This window comes from Labeo rohita, chromosome 1 (assembly GCF_022985175.1).
Source record: "Labeo rohita strain BAU-BD-2019 chromosome 1, IGBB_LRoh.1.0, whole genome shotgun sequence".
Lineage (NCBI taxonomy): Eukaryota > Metazoa > Chordata > Actinopteri > Cypriniformes > Cyprinidae > Labeo > Labeo rohita.
The window spans coordinates 15,330,990-15,348,631 of record NC_066869.1 but is presented as its reverse complement, the minus strand read 5'-3'; the positions used below and the strand labels follow the sequence as shown (position 1 = coordinate 15,348,631).

The 17,642-nt window shown below is 35.8% G+C and overlaps 3 protein-coding genes across 3 annotated transcripts; 1 reads left to right on the top strand and 2 right to left on the bottom strand.

Annotated features, from left to right (window-relative positions):
* Nucleotides 1–308: 308 nt before the first annotated feature.
* commd1 (copper metabolism (Murr1) domain containing 1) lies at nucleotides 309–9,004 on the bottom strand. The gene is made up of 3 exons (XM_051121771.1): nucleotides 8,790–9,004; nucleotides 7,153–7,440; nucleotides 309–510 (listed from the first exon to the last, which is right to left on the bottom strand). The coding sequence occupies exons 1-3, from the start codon at nucleotides 8,961–8,963 to the stop codon at nucleotides 403–405; spliced, it is 570 nt and encodes a 189-aa protein (XP_050977728.1). The 5' UTR covers nucleotides 8,964–9,004; the 3' UTR covers nucleotides 309–402.
* Nucleotides 9,005–12,695: 3,691 nt separating this feature from the next.
* Nucleotides 12,696–15,501, top strand: LOC127162930 (uncharacterized). Its single transcript, XM_051105871.1, has 6 exons — nucleotides 12,696–13,837; nucleotides 13,884–14,207; nucleotides 14,459–14,598; nucleotides 14,677–14,788; nucleotides 14,914–15,413; nucleotides 15,466–15,501. Exons 1-6 carry the CDS (start codon nucleotides 12,814–12,816, stop codon nucleotides 15,499–15,501), a joined length of 2,136 nt encoding a protein of 711 aa, XP_050961828.1. The 5' UTR covers nucleotides 12,696–12,813.
* Nucleotides 15,502–15,576: 75 nt separating this feature from the next.
* LOC127162926 (arp2/3 complex-activating protein rickA-like) lies at nucleotides 15,577–16,684 on the bottom strand. The gene is made up of 4 exons (XM_051105858.1): nucleotides 16,555–16,684; nucleotides 16,044–16,238; nucleotides 15,781–15,957; nucleotides 15,577–15,734 (listed from the first exon to the last, which is right to left on the bottom strand). Exons 2-4 carry the CDS (start codon nucleotides 16,213–16,215, stop codon nucleotides 15,577–15,579), a joined length of 507 nt encoding a protein of 168 aa, XP_050961815.1. The 5' UTR covers nucleotides 16,216–16,238; nucleotides 16,555–16,684.
* Between the last annotated feature and the right edge of the window lie 958 nt (nucleotides 16,685–17,642).

The following is a 17,642-nucleotide window of genomic DNA, read 5'->3' as shown; positions in this document are numbered from 1 at the left end:
ATGTATAAATAAAAAAAAACTCCAGGTTTGAGGTTTGACAATGATTATTTATGATGAATATAACTATGACAATACAGCATATAAAATAAACACACATTCCCTCACTCTCACACACACACACACACACACCTACCTATAGACCATTTCGCTAGATGTAAACAACACTGGTCCAGAAGCGCTTCCTGGTTTTTTGTTTTTTATTTTTTTTTATTTCACATATACAAATACATCTTAAAGGTGCTAATGTAACATTTTCATCCAGTCAAATGCTATGTTGGTTGTATTTTTTTGTGATGTTTGTGTAAAGTAAAAAGAAAAAAAAAAAAAAAAAAGAAACAGGAAGTGTATCGGGATCAGCATGTTTACATCTAGTGAAATGGTCTATAAAGAGGCAGATGAGCTCTAGCTGCGATGCACGACACTGTCGATGCTCTCCTGAAGTTCTGCCATCTTCTTCAGCACCATATTCACCTTCTGCTCGTCAAACTCCAAACACACAAACTCAGAGGTCTGGAATACAGAGAGAAAGAAACATAAGCCGTTTACATGTGAACGGTAAACCTGAACTGACCTAATAACATTTTAAACAACACATTTGTGCTCGGTGTCAATGTGTAATTTTAGTAATGCTGACACATTACTAAACACACCTGTTACTGAGTCAACCTGCATCAACACAGCGGTGTAGGGTTCACAATACAGGAAAAACTGTCAAAGTAGCTCCCACTCAAAGAAAAATGACATCAAAAATTCTCAGAATTCCGAACTTGTTATTTGGAATCAGTAAATAGAATGTTTTTAAACAGTCGTTTGAATGATAAAGAACTAGATTGCCCTGGAATTCTTGATTCTGATTGGTCGTTCAGCATTCTGTGAGCAAATGTTTCCATAGTGACGCTGAACTGCATAATTAATCATTGTCTGAACTGTTTTTCTACTTAGTTTCCTATCACTCATATCCCTCTGTATTCTTTCACCTCACAAAATTGTAAAACAATGCCATGTCAAAGTGGAATAATGCCCATTTAGCCTTTGATTCTTGCCTGGATGCTGATCACCCTCATGGTTTATTTTATGATTATGACCAGATGACTATATTGTCCTGTAATTACAGAGCAGCAAAAGAAGCTTTATTGTCAAATGATCCAGAAAGGCAGAAGAATGGGCGTCAGATGACATCAGCAGCTGAAGTAGGTCATTACGACATCATAGGATACGTGAAGCGTCTCCTACATTGTGATTCATTTACACACAATCATAGTTTAAAACCTAAACTAACCTACAAGCTAAACACTATTTCCTGATACGTACTAGTGTTCCCTTCAGGAAGGGCAAATTTTGTTACCCAAGAAATCTCTTATACTTCCCACTTAGGGTTCAGTTATTTAGTCAAAATACAGCAAAAACAGTTATATTGCAAAATATTGTTACTATAGTTTTCTATTGTAATATAGTGTGTATGTAATGAATTTTTAGCATCATTACTCCAGTCTTCAGTGTCATATGATCCTTCAAAAATTATTATTATTATCTAATTATCAATGTTGAAAATATTTTTTCCGGTTTCTTTGATGAATAGAAAGTTGAAAAGAACAGCACTTATTTAAAATAGAAATGTAAAAAATATTTGTTTTTACTGTAATTTCAGATCAATTTAATATATCCTTACTCAATAATTCATTAAATAATTTGTTTAATAAATAATAAATAAATAAATAAATAAAAAAATAAAAATCACACTGACCCCAACCGTTTTAATAATAGTGTAAGTACACATTAATAATTATAATTAACTACTGAAACATTAGATTAATAATACATTATTGTTCATTGCGAATTCATTTTTTTCATAATACTCTGACTAATGGTAATTCGTATAAGTGACAAAGTTAAAATGTATTACCACTTAAACAAAAAATTAACCCAGAATAGTAAGATTGATAAATACTTTAACCTAGGTTAATAAATGCTGTAAAAGTTGTATTCATTGTTAGTTTATGATAACCAATGCATCAACTAATGTTACATTTTTATTGTGAATGGTAACCAGTTACCAATTACTAATTGAAAATTGAGAAAAAATGATTAATTTGAGCTCAGTAACTGGGCTGATTTTCACCAGGTAACAAACTAGAAGGACTCCAACATATATAGCAGGGCTGGGCAATATACTGGTTCAAAGGGTAAACCAGTTTGAATTATGCACATGGTGTGAATTTTTTTAAAAAAAAAACCTGCATACAGGTACAAGTGGCTGAGTAACAGCACCATCAACTGAGAGGAGATCCCTGGTAACTGCATACACTTCTGACTAATGGTTGGAAAACTTATAGAACTATTAAAGATGACATGAGAAATCAAATTTGCCTTGATCCTTTGGCATATAAGAGGTCTTATATGATGCATGTTTCATAGCTTAAAACATCCTCTTCATTATAAACAAAGCATTAATTTAATTATGCTCCAAAAACAAGCTCCTTTGGATCCGAGGTGCCAGGGTGATGTCAACCAACAAATAGTCATCTTCTCAACATAGGCCCTGCCCACTGGCATTCACTGCCGCTATTTTGTCTACACTGGATTCAGTATACAAATGCACGTTTGCTCTCACACAGTCCACGTGCTTGAGTCTGTATAGGATAAATGGAGTGAAAGAACATTTGTTTTGACACGTTTGGTTTAAACAGCTCGTTCACATCTGTTTACACCTGGTATTAACATGCGTTGTCGACGATCTGATCACACGTGGACAACGCTAAGTACAGGTGTAAACGGGGTGTAAAACATTTTGAGCTTGTCCACTTTCGACCATATCCAGATCCAAAAAAAAAATAATAATAATTCGGCTGGGATGGTGTGGTCAAGGGATCCTGTAGCTAATTTTACACATTGATTACAAAATATGTCTAATTTTTAAACACTTTTTTTCATACTTAGTTAAAAAAAAACAGCTTTATTAAATGAATGCTGTGTTTTTGTTTGTTTTTTGCAACATCTGTGACATAGTCGATAACGTCAGCTCTCTTATAGTCCGTCAGTCCCTCACAGGTCACAATAACATTATGTCAGGGAAATGTCTTTAAATTCTAATCGAGGAAATATCATAGCGTTTGAAAGAAATTCAAAATTTGCGCTTGAACCATTTTGCGCGAAAATGTAAAAAAATTGCTTTAGCTTGTGCACAGCTTGTTACAGTACCAAGGTCTGATTGGTCAAACGCTGTTATTTAGTTCGTACATTATTATACATAGACAATTTTAACATTTCATTTGCATGATAAGTTTTACATAATATTTAATATTAATAATCCAAAGGGGATGGCTTTTGTCATTTTTTTCAATCAGGGGGATGCCATCCCCGTGCTACATCCATGCATTTAATAACAGGTGTGACTCTCAAAACATCCTGTTTAGCTGCTGCATGAATGAATGACTGATGTCAAGCTCCTTTGTATGCTCACAATAGCCATTCGCATCACCTGCGTCCACAGCAACAGTGACTTGAGTAAATATAACAACATTGGAAAGGCTTATCACAATTGACAACGATATTCAATAAACTAACCCAATTAAGGCGCAATTTCATCTGTGAAATCAAATTAGGCTGACTGATGAGGGCTGCAAGCACAGAGCGCAAAACTGGAAAGAGCAGCATGATCTGAAACCTTCAGAGAAGAGTCTCACAATGTCTAGTTGTCTATCCTGAAAATGTAAAGAAGTCATTTTAATTTAGAAAATGCAATTTTTACTTGTATTATTAGCATTCTAATGCATGACCGACAGCCATATTCTCTTACAGTCTAACACAAACACAGCACTATCTGAAATGATTTGTGGTTGTATCCTGTAGTAACTGATCTCGTGATTGAAGAATCAGTCTCATCATTTCAGCTTCATTGCGCCTGTGAAGAGCGGCCTTTCTGCTCTCCTCCTGCTCTGAAGACAACTGAATACTCTACAGTCCTCTATTCACCGAGCATGAATCATACAGTGTGTAATGCATCTCTCTGCATACATCACGAATGATACAAAACAAGCACTCACACAGACAAACAAACGGGCTGAAAGCCACTTACAGTGCAGAGGAGGCTCCTCTTACAGCACTAAATGTGCATTTACAAAAAAACAATCATACATTCAAAAAAAGGCTGTCATTCTCGTCTTGACGCACTGAAGTGAAACAATAACATACAGCAGATATTACTGAGAAGCATCTCAAATCTGCAAATTGAACTTCATAGGAAGAGCTGATGATAAGCGGAAAGACTTAATGGCAGAATAATGACGGTTAATGTTGCTAATGGGTTTCTGTGTCCTGTAACCCAGACCTCTTGATATCACGGGACCTGCATTAGAGCTCAAAACCTCAAGCACATATTGATATCAATATATCAGGAACATACTGATGAGTTTTAACTAGGGCTGTCACTATTCCTCAATTCAATTCAAGTACTTGATTAAAAAAAAATCTGTGTCGAGTAACTGGCAAAATACCGAAAATCCATGAAAGGCATTATTAGATTGTTTTCCAAGGCTCATGATATATTAAAGCTATTTAAAGTCATAATAAAGCATCATGCTATTGTGAATTCATAAAGACTACGATTCATTTAAATACATATATGTGATGCATATATGTGGCTGTAGCGTTTCTGTCGTAAAGAAATGGCCAAATATTAAAAATGAAGTAGACTAAATGTTGTTTAGTGCATATTAAACAAGGATTAGATCATGCATTAAAGTGTAAAAACAATCATCAGGCCTTTGGCGCCCTCTGCAGTCATTTGTTACAATGCATAATGTACATTAGTTCTATTGTTTATAATACATTATGCAGTTTAACAGTTTTGTTCAATAAAACCACATGACTTCTTGCGTTTGATACTAATGCTTAGGTCTATTTTTATTTAAACAAAATGTGTTATAATTATGCGATTACTCGCTAATCGTCAGAATAATCAACTGATTACTCAATTACCAAAATAATAATAAGTGACAGCCCTACACACTATTTTTATTATCACAAAAATTATAATCATCCGATTACTTGATTAGTCAGTAAAATAATCGTTACTGACAGCCTTAGTTTTCATTTTAATAATGGCCACTACTACACATTTTGATTATAGAAATGCTTAGTGTATTTCTGTAAATAACAAACACTTAGGAATATACACAAATATGCAAAGAAAAACATATTACCTGTAAATGACAAATATAAATGACTACTAAAATAGTTGTTAAAGACTGTGTTAAGAAAATATATAAAATATTATATAATTACTTCTAAATAAATAATCAGTTATTTTTTATAAATAATAATAAAATCATTACAAAATAAATAATCAAACTAAGGTTGTGGGAAATACATTTTCAGAGTGCGTTTTACCGCTTACACTGCCGTTATACCTTTCCTTAATTATTAATTTATGCTTTCCATTAATTCAAATGTAGTTTCAGGAAACTGAACTGAAAGCAGAATGACTTGCAGTTACAGAAAGTTACACAAAACCTCTGAACAGCTATTAGTCATAAAATAATAATGAATAATGATGAATAATAGATAGATAGGTAGATAGATAGATAGATAGATAGACAGAAAGATAGACAAACAATTTGGCTTCTGCTAAAAATTCTTTTTAGCAGTAACTTTTCTCATTTCACCTGCAATTTGCATTTTTTCCACACAAGAGCCTAGTTTGCATTATACTGAATATCTAGTATCAATGCAACACTTATGTGGCAGGTGTGCAGAAGATTATTCAAAACCGTTGTCAATCATCAGAAGTAAAGAATGAAAGGATTAGGTCACTTCTAGAACAAAAATTTACAGATGTACTCACCCCCTTGACATCCAAGATGTTTATGTCTTTCGTTCTTCAGTTGTAAAGAAATTATGTTTCTTGAGGAAAACATTTCAGGAATTCTCTCCATATAATGGACTTCTGCCCTGAGTTTGAACCGAAATGCATAGAGTACATTTAGTACAAGCATATGCATTTTTATTTATTTCTTTTTTTTTTTTAGAAAATGACTGATCGTGTCACTAGATAAGACCCTTCTTCCTCTGATGGGATTATTTAGAGAATGCATTTTGGAAGTTCAAACTCATGGACACTATAGAAGTCCACTATATGGAGAGAAATCCTGAAATGTTTTCCTCAAAAAACAATTTCTTCACAACTGAAGAAAGACATGAACATCTTGGATGACAAGGGGTGAGTACATTATCTGTACATTTTTGTCCTGGATGTGAACTACTCCTTTAAGCAACTTCACAACTGATTAGAAATCCTTTTTGGACTCTGTATGAGTTACAACAAGAGTTAGCAAGAGTTTAGAGTTACTTATGCAATATTACTAGGCAGGTAGTTAATGCACATGCTATAATATGTTATGCAATTGATATAAACTATTTGCTAAAAGACTATTTAAAAAAAATTCCAGTGTTATTTTAGCATTAATTAGACAATATTTCAGTTTTATTAGTAATCTGAATCAGTTTTTATTTTTAATATTTTTATAGCATAACTTTATAGTCTAATATTGTATAATTCTGTTGTTTTGTCATGTTTAGTATTTACTGCCTATATATTTTTATTAATTTTTATTCCGTTTTAGTCAAGTGAAAACTTTTTTAAAATCTTTTTTTTTTGGTTAACATTTATTTTACCTCAAAGCATGAAAATGCTTTATGGTTTTCAGTTTTAGTTTTCTCTTGAATTTCTCTCAATATTTCACCTCAAGCATTTTCCACTTAAACTGAAGCTTATAGGGGTTTTAAACTGCACCAGCAATAAAAAAAAACAACACATACTTTTCTCTATATACATCTTTCAATAAACACCCAACATGTCAGAGCTCCTGCCAGTGTCAAATAAAACCACACAGAGGGGTGATTCTTTTTGGGACATGCCTGCACATATTCAAAGGTGTGTGCAATTACACTCTTTGTCTCCAGACTGAATACCCACATTTTCCAAGAGACTGTGTAAAGAAATCATCATCAAAACTCTCAGGTGCACACAATTCCCTGATTTCAGCAGGCAAAGACTTGCAGAAGTCAAACACCATAGTTTTTTTCAAAACACTTCATATGAAGATCCACCCCTTAAATTTCTAAGAATTTATCCTTCATTTCTTAAGTTCTCACCTCTCCGGTGCGCCCGAGCTCTAACTCCACCAGGGCTACGGGACTGTTGGACACCTGCCCCCTGCTGGCGGATGTGTGCAAGTCCACCCTCCACTTTAGGCCCCTGAGGCCGGGCTCCCAGCGACTCTGAGCCAGTAGACTCTCTCGTACCCGTGTCCGGTGGGCTTTCCAGAAGCGCGCCAGAGCGGCCGCCTGCTCCGGAGTAACGCCGCCGCCACCCTGCTTCCGCGTCTGCGCCGTGAGGAACGCTTCCAGCTGTGCCTGATCCATGTCTGCTGATGCAATGGACTGACGGAAAGATAGAAACATGAGGTCAAGGGTGGTGGGAGGCGGGACAAACTTAATTGTACTGTAGCAGGGTCATTATATAAAACAAAACAAAAAAAAAAAACACTTTAAATTAAACATTTATTTATTTATTTTTAAATATATATAATTTAGTTATTTCAGCTTTCTTGCCAAGTATGTCTCATTTTCATTGATTTACTCAATGTATTGAAATAACTAAAATTAAACAAATAAAATAATTAAAAATGACAATATTTTTATAAAATATTTTTAAAATAAAAATGACAAAAACACTTAAATTTACTGAAACTGAAAACTGAGAATATAGAAATAAAAATGAATTTAAAACGTTAATAAATAAAGTAGTTTTTTTTTATTAAAATGACAAACACTCAAAATTACTAGTTACTAAAATTACAATGAAAACAGAAAATATTAAATTTTAGAATTTAAAATATTAGTAAAAGTATTTTTTAAAATAAAAATGACAAAAACACTCAACAAAATTACTAAAACAATGAAACAGAAATATATAAAAAATAATTCAAAATATTAATAAATAAAATATTTTAACTAAAAATGAAAAAACACAACAAATTAATTAAACTAAAATTACAATGAAAACAAAAAGTACAAAAATAAAATCTTTAAAAAAATAAAAATTCAAAACATTAATATAATATAGTATCTTAGTGATACAAAAATAATTTGTAAAGATCTATATATTTTGAATAAAAAACATCTGATTTTATGGTGAATCTTTAAAGCAAATAAAAAAGAATTTGTTTATTGACTGTTTATTGTGTTTATATGTTTATTGATTAAATGTTTTAATGATAAACAAATGTTTAAAGGCTAAAGTCTTAAGCTAATTGGAAAGTAAATCTTGAAAATGGTATCTTTAATTTATGTTCTGTATTTTTTAATCTTTTAATTTTGTAAATCCCATAGTATGTTTTCTATTTCAATGTAATATCTGTATCACGGCTTTAAAGTTGTGTATTTAGCATTTAATAAAAAAGCATAAAAAGCATACAGTATAATATAGAATACAGGTTAAAAATTATACATTTTATAACGATAAAATGTGAACGTCATTGCTACCACCTGCACGTAATTCAGTGAAATGTAATAATTGACAGCTACCATTGGCGATGCAAGACATCTGCTGCTCTCTAGTGGCAGACAGAAAACAATGCAGTCCACACCTAGTAAACAACCAGGTGCAACTTAGTAAACAACGAAAGATCTCAGTGAAATGCTTCCGCTTGTATTTTACTGCAGAAGCGCTAATCGTCTTTGCTGTCGTGTTAAACTGCTATAGAGAGCAGCGGTAGAGGAGAAAGCACCTTCAGAAGCGACCTCATCTTGTCGTGTAGTGCGCGGAACTCGTCCTGCGTCATCTCGACGTAGAGCTCATTCTTAAGAAACTCCTCCGTGATTTCTGTATTGCCATAATAAAGTCTCTGCGTGATTCCGTTTAATAAAGCGCTCACACATCTCTGGCTGTCCGCGTCAGCCATGCTGGATGTTGACAGGGATCATGTGATCCGCGTCACGCGCAGCGCGCCTTCCTTCACTGCGCGTTTACTTCCGGTCTTTTAATATAAACATACGTCATCAAGCCTGGTTTGTTTCAGGTAACTCTGAGGTAACTGAGCATTACATATACACTGTCATAAGAATATTACAACAGTTTACTTCACTAAGAATAAGGGTCAAACTTATAACTGTAAATATTATAAAATTAGATCTTCTTTATGACGTATGCAGCTTGCAAATACGACCTCCGGAGGATGCAGCCTTCCGTTTAAGAAGCGGCCATAATATAATCAAAATTACTTTTTTTTTTTTTTTTTAAATTCAGTTTCATCATCAAACAAAAAGACAAGGCAACATTGCACATTTCAAATGGCAAATTCAACTGCAAAAAAATAAATAAAGAACAGCAGAAAGAGGAAACACAAAATGAACACAAACATACATAAAAAAAAAAAAAAAGTAAAAAATAAATAACAGTAAAAACAAAGAAATTCCAGGGCAGTTACATAAATTTGAAAAGCTTTAAAATTTGTTTTGTTTTTATGAGCTTCTTATTTTGAGATCTAATGTTGGAGAGGGTTTCTAGGTAAATTTTAAGATCAGTATTACAAAATGTAATATGTGACCCTGGACCAAAAACCAGTCTTAAGTCGCTGGGGTGTATTTGTAGCAATAGCCAAAAATACATTGTATGGGTCAAAATTATAGATTTTTCTTTTATGCCAAAAATCATTAGGATATTAAGTAAAGATTATGTTCCATGAAGATATTTTGTAAATTTCCTACTGTAAATATATCAAAACTTAATTTTTGATTAGTAATATGCATTGCAAAGAACTTATTTTGGAAAACTCTAAAGGCGATTTTCTCAATATTTCGAATTTTTTGCACCCTCAGATTCCATATACTGAAATAGTTTTACCTTGGCCAAATATTGTTCTATCCTAACAAACCATCCATCATTGGAAAGCCTATTTATTCAGCTTTCAGATGATGTATAAAGCTCAATTTTGAAAAATTGACACTTATGACTGGTTTTGTGGTCCAGGGTCACATATATAATGGTTTCTTCTGACTTACTGACTTGTGAATATAAAACTTTGCTTAGATAATTAAGAGATTTATAATATAAACCTGTTTATTAGAAAAAGAGGGGTTTTGAAAACAAAGTAAAATATCATGAGAATCTAAATTAAGGGGTTTGCTTAATTTCTTTGTTATGTCTGTTTTAAAATCAGTCCAAAATGAAATATCATACGGGCAATAGAAAAATAGATGTTCAATATCTTCTACATATATAGAAACACCATTAATTCTAAATGACGTATACATATTTTGAATCGTTTTTTAACATTTACTAAATTGTAAGTATTATCATTATATTACAATTATCATTAGCAGTAGTATTCGAAAATAATAATAATAATAATAATAATAAAATAACTCCCTGACAGCTCTAGCTTTTAACAGTACGATTAATAACTTCTATGTATAAATATTACTGTACAGTGTTGGGGAAAGTTACTTTTAAAAGTAATGCATTACAATTTTGCGTTACTCCCTGAAAAAGTAATTAATTATGTTACTTAGTTACTTTTTATGGAAAGTAATTACTTTTGCGTTACGTTTTAAATCTGGGCAAGGTTTGCTTCTTTGTTTTTAATATAAAACAATTTTAATGTAAAAGCCCTTTTTCCCTTTTAGTGAAATGAATTCACCACAGGCTGAAAGAAAAGTATATTTATGCAGGAGATCACTCTTCAGCTATAAAAAATGAAGCACAAATGTTAGTTTATCTGAAGTAATTTTTGCTTATTAGTACGGTTGAAGGTCATCGAAGGTCAGCAGCAAAGAAACTGGTTAATAAAATGGGATTAAAGGATATTTGTTTTATTTAACATATTTAATTATTGCAGGGTTGTGTCATATTCTGAGTTTGCATTTCACTGTTTCTATTCATTTTGAGGAATACTGAATCCGTTTTTTGTGAGCGAGATGAATTCATGCATGTTCACATTTAGTCTAGAATACAGTAACATCATGTTTACTCCCAATTTTGCGAAAAACTTGTCAATCAATAAATGGGGAAAAAAGTAACTCAGATATTTTCATAGAAATTCAAAAGTAATGCGTTACTTTACTAGTTACTTGAAAAAAGTAATATTATTATTACGTAACTCACGTTACTTGTAATGCGTTACCCCCAACACTGTTACTGTATATGTAAACTTAGTTATTATATGTAACAGTTCTGTATGTAACTATATGTAACTATAACCTCTGCATATTACAAGAAAGGATTTGAACTTTTTTTTTACTTGCCTTCATCTTTACCTTTTTTGTTGAATGAACCTTTTTAGCCATTTATACATCTAGCATTGCTATTATTAGGCAGAAACGCACTTTTATGTAGTTGTTTTTCACAGGCTGTTTCCTGACTTAAAAATACTTCTTTTTTTCTGAAGAATAAAATGTGCAGAAGGAAAAAAAGAGCACTTCAGTTTGTTTTAATATTATTTTAATGATCAGAACACCATCAACACAATACAAGGAAGCGAAAGTTTCATTAAACGTTTAGACAAAAATGACAAATAACAATACTGCAGTAATAAAATAAAGTGCCTTAATGAACAAACACCCTTAGTCAAGAGTCTTTGGATATTTAAACTTAGAACAGGTTCCACAACCAATGACACATAACCATTTAATAAAAGGCAGGGGATATTCTTCTAAAACACTCAGCAAAGTATTTCCAGTGAACGACAGCACGGCACTCCTTCACAAACAAAAAGTTCAAGCTGTAACACACAGAAAACACAGTCACACAATAAACCTTCAGATTTGATTTCCTAAGCCTATGATGTCTGACATGTAATAATTAATCACTGTCTGTTTTCACATGTTGAGAAACACAATGCACTAGTTGAATTTGTGTCAAGCTCATTATTTCACCATGTCACAACATGTTGAACAGAATTCGACACAGTACGTGCCATAGTTACTTTGGTAACTTTACTTCACACAGTTGGTAAAATATGATGTTTTTGACTGTAATTAATTGACACCATTAACAAACACCTTACTAAACAAGCAAAACAACCTCCAAAATACAATTTGTTCCATAAAAGGCACTATAATATGTACGTATTTTAATTTATATTTTATGTATTATATATTTAGCATGTATTGACATGATTAGTAAAATTATAATACAAAAATATTTTCGACTTACATCTTCTTCAAAACAGGGGGCTTCACGGTAGGTCTAGGTGGCCTGTTACAAAAGAAGACAGTGATAAATATAATTACTGGATTGAAAAAAATCTTCACAGATTCAGTTTTTTTTTTTTTCATTTTCTAATTGTTTATTTAGTTGTAAACATCTGTCTGTTAATATACTGAATAATTTGTTTTTGAATTTATATTTAATAAATATTTATATTTAATTTAATACACCTAACAGGTAAAATAAGAAGTATGGTGTTATGTAAATAAGTGTTTGTTTATTCTCATGTGTACTTACATGCTGTTCATCAGGGTCTTAAGGCAAGCAATGTCATTTGTAATATCATCATCAAGTAAAGCTTTGGTTAAAAAAAAAAAAGTTAAAATATCAGATTAATTTGGCTTTCTTTGGTTCATACTTCTAAAGAATGACAACATTCAAGTATATCTTATTTATAATGTTTGTGATGTTTCCCTGCAAACTTACCAGTACATTTCATATTGCAAATATTGAGAGATGGCTCCTTGCCAGAATCACAGGCCCACTGATCACTGAGCTGAAACACTCCATACAGGCGCCCGACTACAGGCTCCTTCTCCCTAAAGATGGGATGGCTGGGTGTGTTAAAACCACGAATGTCACGCCGGACTCTGCGGTTACTCGAGGCATTCCCTGGGGTGGATTTTGAAGGAGAGATTGTGAAGGGTCCTGAGGAGAGATTTCTGCTGGAGCCTGTGGTGGTGCTTGTGGTAGATCCTGAGTTGTTGCCTGTGGCAGGACTTGCGGTATGTTTTGTTTTGGAGTCTGTGGTGGAGGTTGAAGTGGGGCTTGAGGTGGAGTCTGTGGTGGTGCTTGTAATAGATCCTGAGGTGGAGCCTCTAGTGGGATTTATGGTAGGGTTTGTGCCAGGTCTTGCAGTGGGTCTTGTGTTGGAGTCTGTGGTGGTGCTTGTGGTAGATCCTGAGGTGGAGCCTCTAGTGGGATTTATGGTAGGGTTTGTGCCAGGTCTTGCGGTTGGTCTTGCAGTGGGTCTTGTGTTGGAGTCTGTGGTGGAGGTTGAAGTGGAGCTTGAGGTGGAGTCTGTGGTGGTGCTTGTGGTAGATCCTGAGGTGGAGCCTCTAGTGGGATTTATGGTAGGGTTTGTGCCAGGTCTTGTGGTGGGTCTTGTGTTGGAGTCTGTGGTGGGGGTTGAAGTGGAGCCTGAGGTAGAGCTTAAGGTGGAGTCTGGCGTGGTGCTTGAGGTAGATTCTGAGGTGGAGCCTCTGGTGGGATTGTTGGTAGGTCTTGTGACAGGTCTTGCAGTGGAGTCTGTGGTGGTGCTTGTGGTAGATTCTGAGATGGAGCCTCTGGTGGGATTGTTGGTAGGTCTTGTGACAGATCTTGTGTTGGAGTCTGTGGTGGTGCTTGAGGTAGATTCTGAGGTGGAGCCTCTGGTGGGATTGTTGGTAGGTCTTGTGACAGGTCTTGTGTTGGAGTCTGTGGTGGTGCTTGTGGTAGATTCTGAGATGGAGCCTCTGGTGGGATTGTTGGTAGGTCTTGTGACAGGTCTTGTGTTGGAGTCTGTGGTGGTGCTTGTGGTAGATTCTGAGGTGAAGCCTCTGGTGGGATTGTTGGTAGGTCTTGTGACAGGTCTTGTGTTGGAGTCTGTGGTGGTGCTTGGTAGGTCTTGTGACAGGTCTTGTGTTGGAGTCTGTGGTGGTGCTTGTGGTAGATTCTGAGGTGAAGCCTCTGGTGGGATTGTTGGTAGGTCTTGTGACAGATCTTGTGTTGGAGTCTGTGGTGGTGCTTGTGGTAGATTCTGAGGTGGAGCCTCTGGTGGGATTGTTGGTAGGTCTTGTGACAGGTCTTGTGTTGGAGTCTGTGGTGGTGCTTGTGGTAGATTCTGAGGTGGAGCCTCTGGTGGGATTGTTGGTAGGTCTTGTGACAGGTCTTGTGTTGGAGTCTGTGGTGGTGCTTGTGGTAGATTCTGAGGTGGAGCCTCTGGTGGGATTGTTGGTAGGTCTTGTGACAGATCTTGTGTTGGAGTCTGTGGTGGTGCTTGTGGTAGATTCTGAGGTGGAGCCTCTGGTGGGATTGTTGGTAGGTCTTGTGACAGATCTTGTGTTGGAGTCTGTGGTGGTGCTTGTGGTAGATTCTGAGGTGGAGCCTCTGGTGGGATTGTTGTAGGTCTTGTGACAGATCTTGTGTTGGAGTCTGTGGTGGTGCTTGTGGTAGATTCTGAGGTGGAGCCTCTGGTGGGATTGTTGGTAGGTCTTGTGACAGGTCTTGTGTTGGAGTCTGTGGTGGTGCTTGTGGTAGATTCTGAGGTGAAGCCTCTGGTGGGATTGTTGGTAGGTCTTGTGACAGATCTTGTGTTGGAGTCTGTGGTGGTGCTTGTGGTAGATTCTGAGGTCTTGGTGGGATTGTTGGTAGGTCTTGTGACAGATCTTGTGTTGGAGTCTGTGGTGGTGCTTGTGGTAGATTCTGAGGTGGAGCCTCTGGTGGGATTGTTGGTAGGTCTTGTGACAGGTCTTGTGTTGGAGTCTGTGGTGGTGCTTGTGGTAGATTCTGAGGTGAAGCCTCTGGTGGGATTGTTGGTAGGTCTTGTGACAGATCTTGTGTTGGAGTCTGTGGTGGTGCTTGTGGTAGATTCTGAAGCTTGTGTTGGAGTCTGGGTGGTGCTTGTGGTAGATTCTGAGGTGAAGCCTCTGGTGGGATGTTGGTAGGTCTTGTGACAGATCTTGTGTTGGAGTCTGTGGTGGTGCTTGTGGTAGATTCTGAGGTGGAGCCTCTGGTGGGATTGTTGGTAGGTCTTGTGACAGGTCTTGTGTTGGAGTCTGTGGTGGTGCTTGTGGTAGATTCTGAGGTGGAGCCTCTGGTGGGATTGTTGGTAGGTCTTGTGACAGGTCTTGTGTTGGAGTCTGTGGTGGTGCTTGTGGTAGATTTTGAGGTGGAGCCTCTGGTGGGATTGTTGGTAGGTCTTGTGACAGATCTTGTGTTGGAGTCTGTGGTGGTGCTTGTGGTAGATTTTGAGGTGGAGCCTCTGGTGGGATTGTTGGTAGGTCTTGTGACAGATCTTGTGGTGGAGTCTGTGGTGGTGCTTGTGGTAGATTCTGAGATGGAGCCTCTGGTGGGATTGTTGGTAGGTCTTGTGACAGGTCTTGTGGTGGAGTCTGTGGTGGTGCTTGTGGTAGATTCTGAGGTGGAGCCTCTGGTGGGATTGTTGGTAGGTCTTGTGACAGGTCTTGTGGTGGAGTCTGTGGTGGTGCTTGTGGTAGATTCTGAGGTGGAGCCTCTGGTGGGATTTATGGTAGGCCTTGTGACAGGTCCTGTAGTCAGTCTTGTGGTGGTGCTTGTGGTAGATTCTGAGGTGGAGCCTCTGGTGGGATTTATGGTAGGCCTTGTGACAGGTCTTGTGTTGGAGTCTGTGGTGGTGCTTGAGGTAGATTCTGAGGTGGAGCCTCTGGTGGGATTGTTGGTAGGTCTTGTGACAGATCTTGTGTTGGAGTCTGTGGTGGTGCTTGAGGTAGATTCTGAGGTGGAGCCTCTGGTGGGATTTATGGTAGGCCTTGTGACAGGTCTTAATGTAGGACTTAAGGTGGAAGTGGATGACCGAGGTGGGCCGTTATCTTCATTGGAATTGTCCTCTTCATTGGAATTGTCCTTTTCAATGGAATTGTCCTTTTCATTGGAATTGTCATCTTCATGGTAGACACTGATGGTTTTCATGAAGTTGGTGTTGAAGCCAGAGTCTTTTGCCTTGCAGGCAACTGCCTCAAACAAAAAGCATATTTATGATGGCAACAAACCTCTTAGCTACTTAGAAATCTAAAGGAAAAGTAACTGTATTACTCACGTCTAGCGACGAGATCTTTTCCACTCAATTTTTCTCCCATGACCATAATGTCCTGAAACTGTGCAGCCTCCAGCTTGGCTTTCAGCTCACATTTATTCATAGTCCGTCCGTCAGTCACACTGGACACCAGCAGAACCAGAGGCAACATCTTCACTGCGAGATTGCTCTTCATGTCTCCGAAATCTGCTCCAAAATCTGGAAATTAAACACAAGCAGAGATAAATATGATCATTTTGTTAGGCTTCTCACATTTTTTTTGCTGAAGTACATTTATATTTAATTAGCAAAAAATCTTATGTTTACTGAGAATTCACCTTGTTGATATGACTGTATAGCACATGGAATGATAAAATAATAAAAAAATAGCTTATTATATTAGTTCTGAACATGCAAAATACCTGTATATAAATTATGAAATATGTGAATTTATGTATCAGTTTATCAGATATTTATCATTTATAGACAACCCTGTAATCATACAAAGACAGAACCATATTAAAATGAGTCTTACCGTTCTGTTGTTGGAGATACAGATGAAAGAGTCTTAAGATGTTCCTTAGTCTTCACTCCACTGTCTTCTGTACTGTGACCCATCAGTCTTATATATGTTAGAGTCACCTCCACCTGAAGCTGCACCTGTGCTTTTAGTTCATCCCACCATTATTGATATTTCTTACAATTTTCTTTTAACATGTTCCAAAAGGATTGGCTCTCCCTGCCGAGTTTTGGTTCCTCCCTAAGTTTCTTCTTCATCCACCCAAACTAACCGTTTTAGGGAGTTTTAAGGCACTATATTTTGTATAACCGCTTTGTAACAAACAGCTCAGGCAGGTTTTGTTAGGTGTCGAATTCTGCATGCTGCAGTTCATGAGGTTTTGTTGAGCAAAAAATGCAAATCCACAATATTTCCAAAAAAAAAAAAAAAAAAAAAAGACAAGAAAACGGCCATGTATTGCTGGACATTGAACTGCACTGCCCATTTAATAGAGGTCAAAAATCAAAATAAGTGATCAGCTTTCAGCTTTTACATCCATTTTTTTTTTTTGTTTGTTTGTTTGTTTTTTTTTTTGGGTGGATCTGTTATCAGGGTGTACAGCATGTCAAGCCTTACTAAAACAGGACACTGGGTGTTTTTTTTTTTTTTTGCTCAAGTCACTGTCAACGTAATAACTCTATCTAGAAATTGGCAACAGTTTTGACAGATCCAAACAACACAGATGACAGATCCAAACAACAGAGTTTTATGAATGACATTCATAAAACCTCATAGAATCCAGCAGTGCAAAAATTTTTATGGTAATTATTTTATTGTAATTATCATTTCTATTGACTGTTTTTCAAATTGTATATGTCAATAAATATCTTAAGTGAGCATACTGTGATTTTCAATAATGACACCAGATGTATGTTGTTAGATATTTCTATGCTACACTCCAAAAAATGCTACACTCAAAAAATTGCTGGGTTAAAAACCCAAAAAAAATATGGACAAACCCAGCAATATTACTATATTTCATGCTTATAATGACCCCAAAATAGATTGGAAATGAATCTATTAATATGTTCAATAAATGTTTTAAAAATGTTTTTAAATAATAA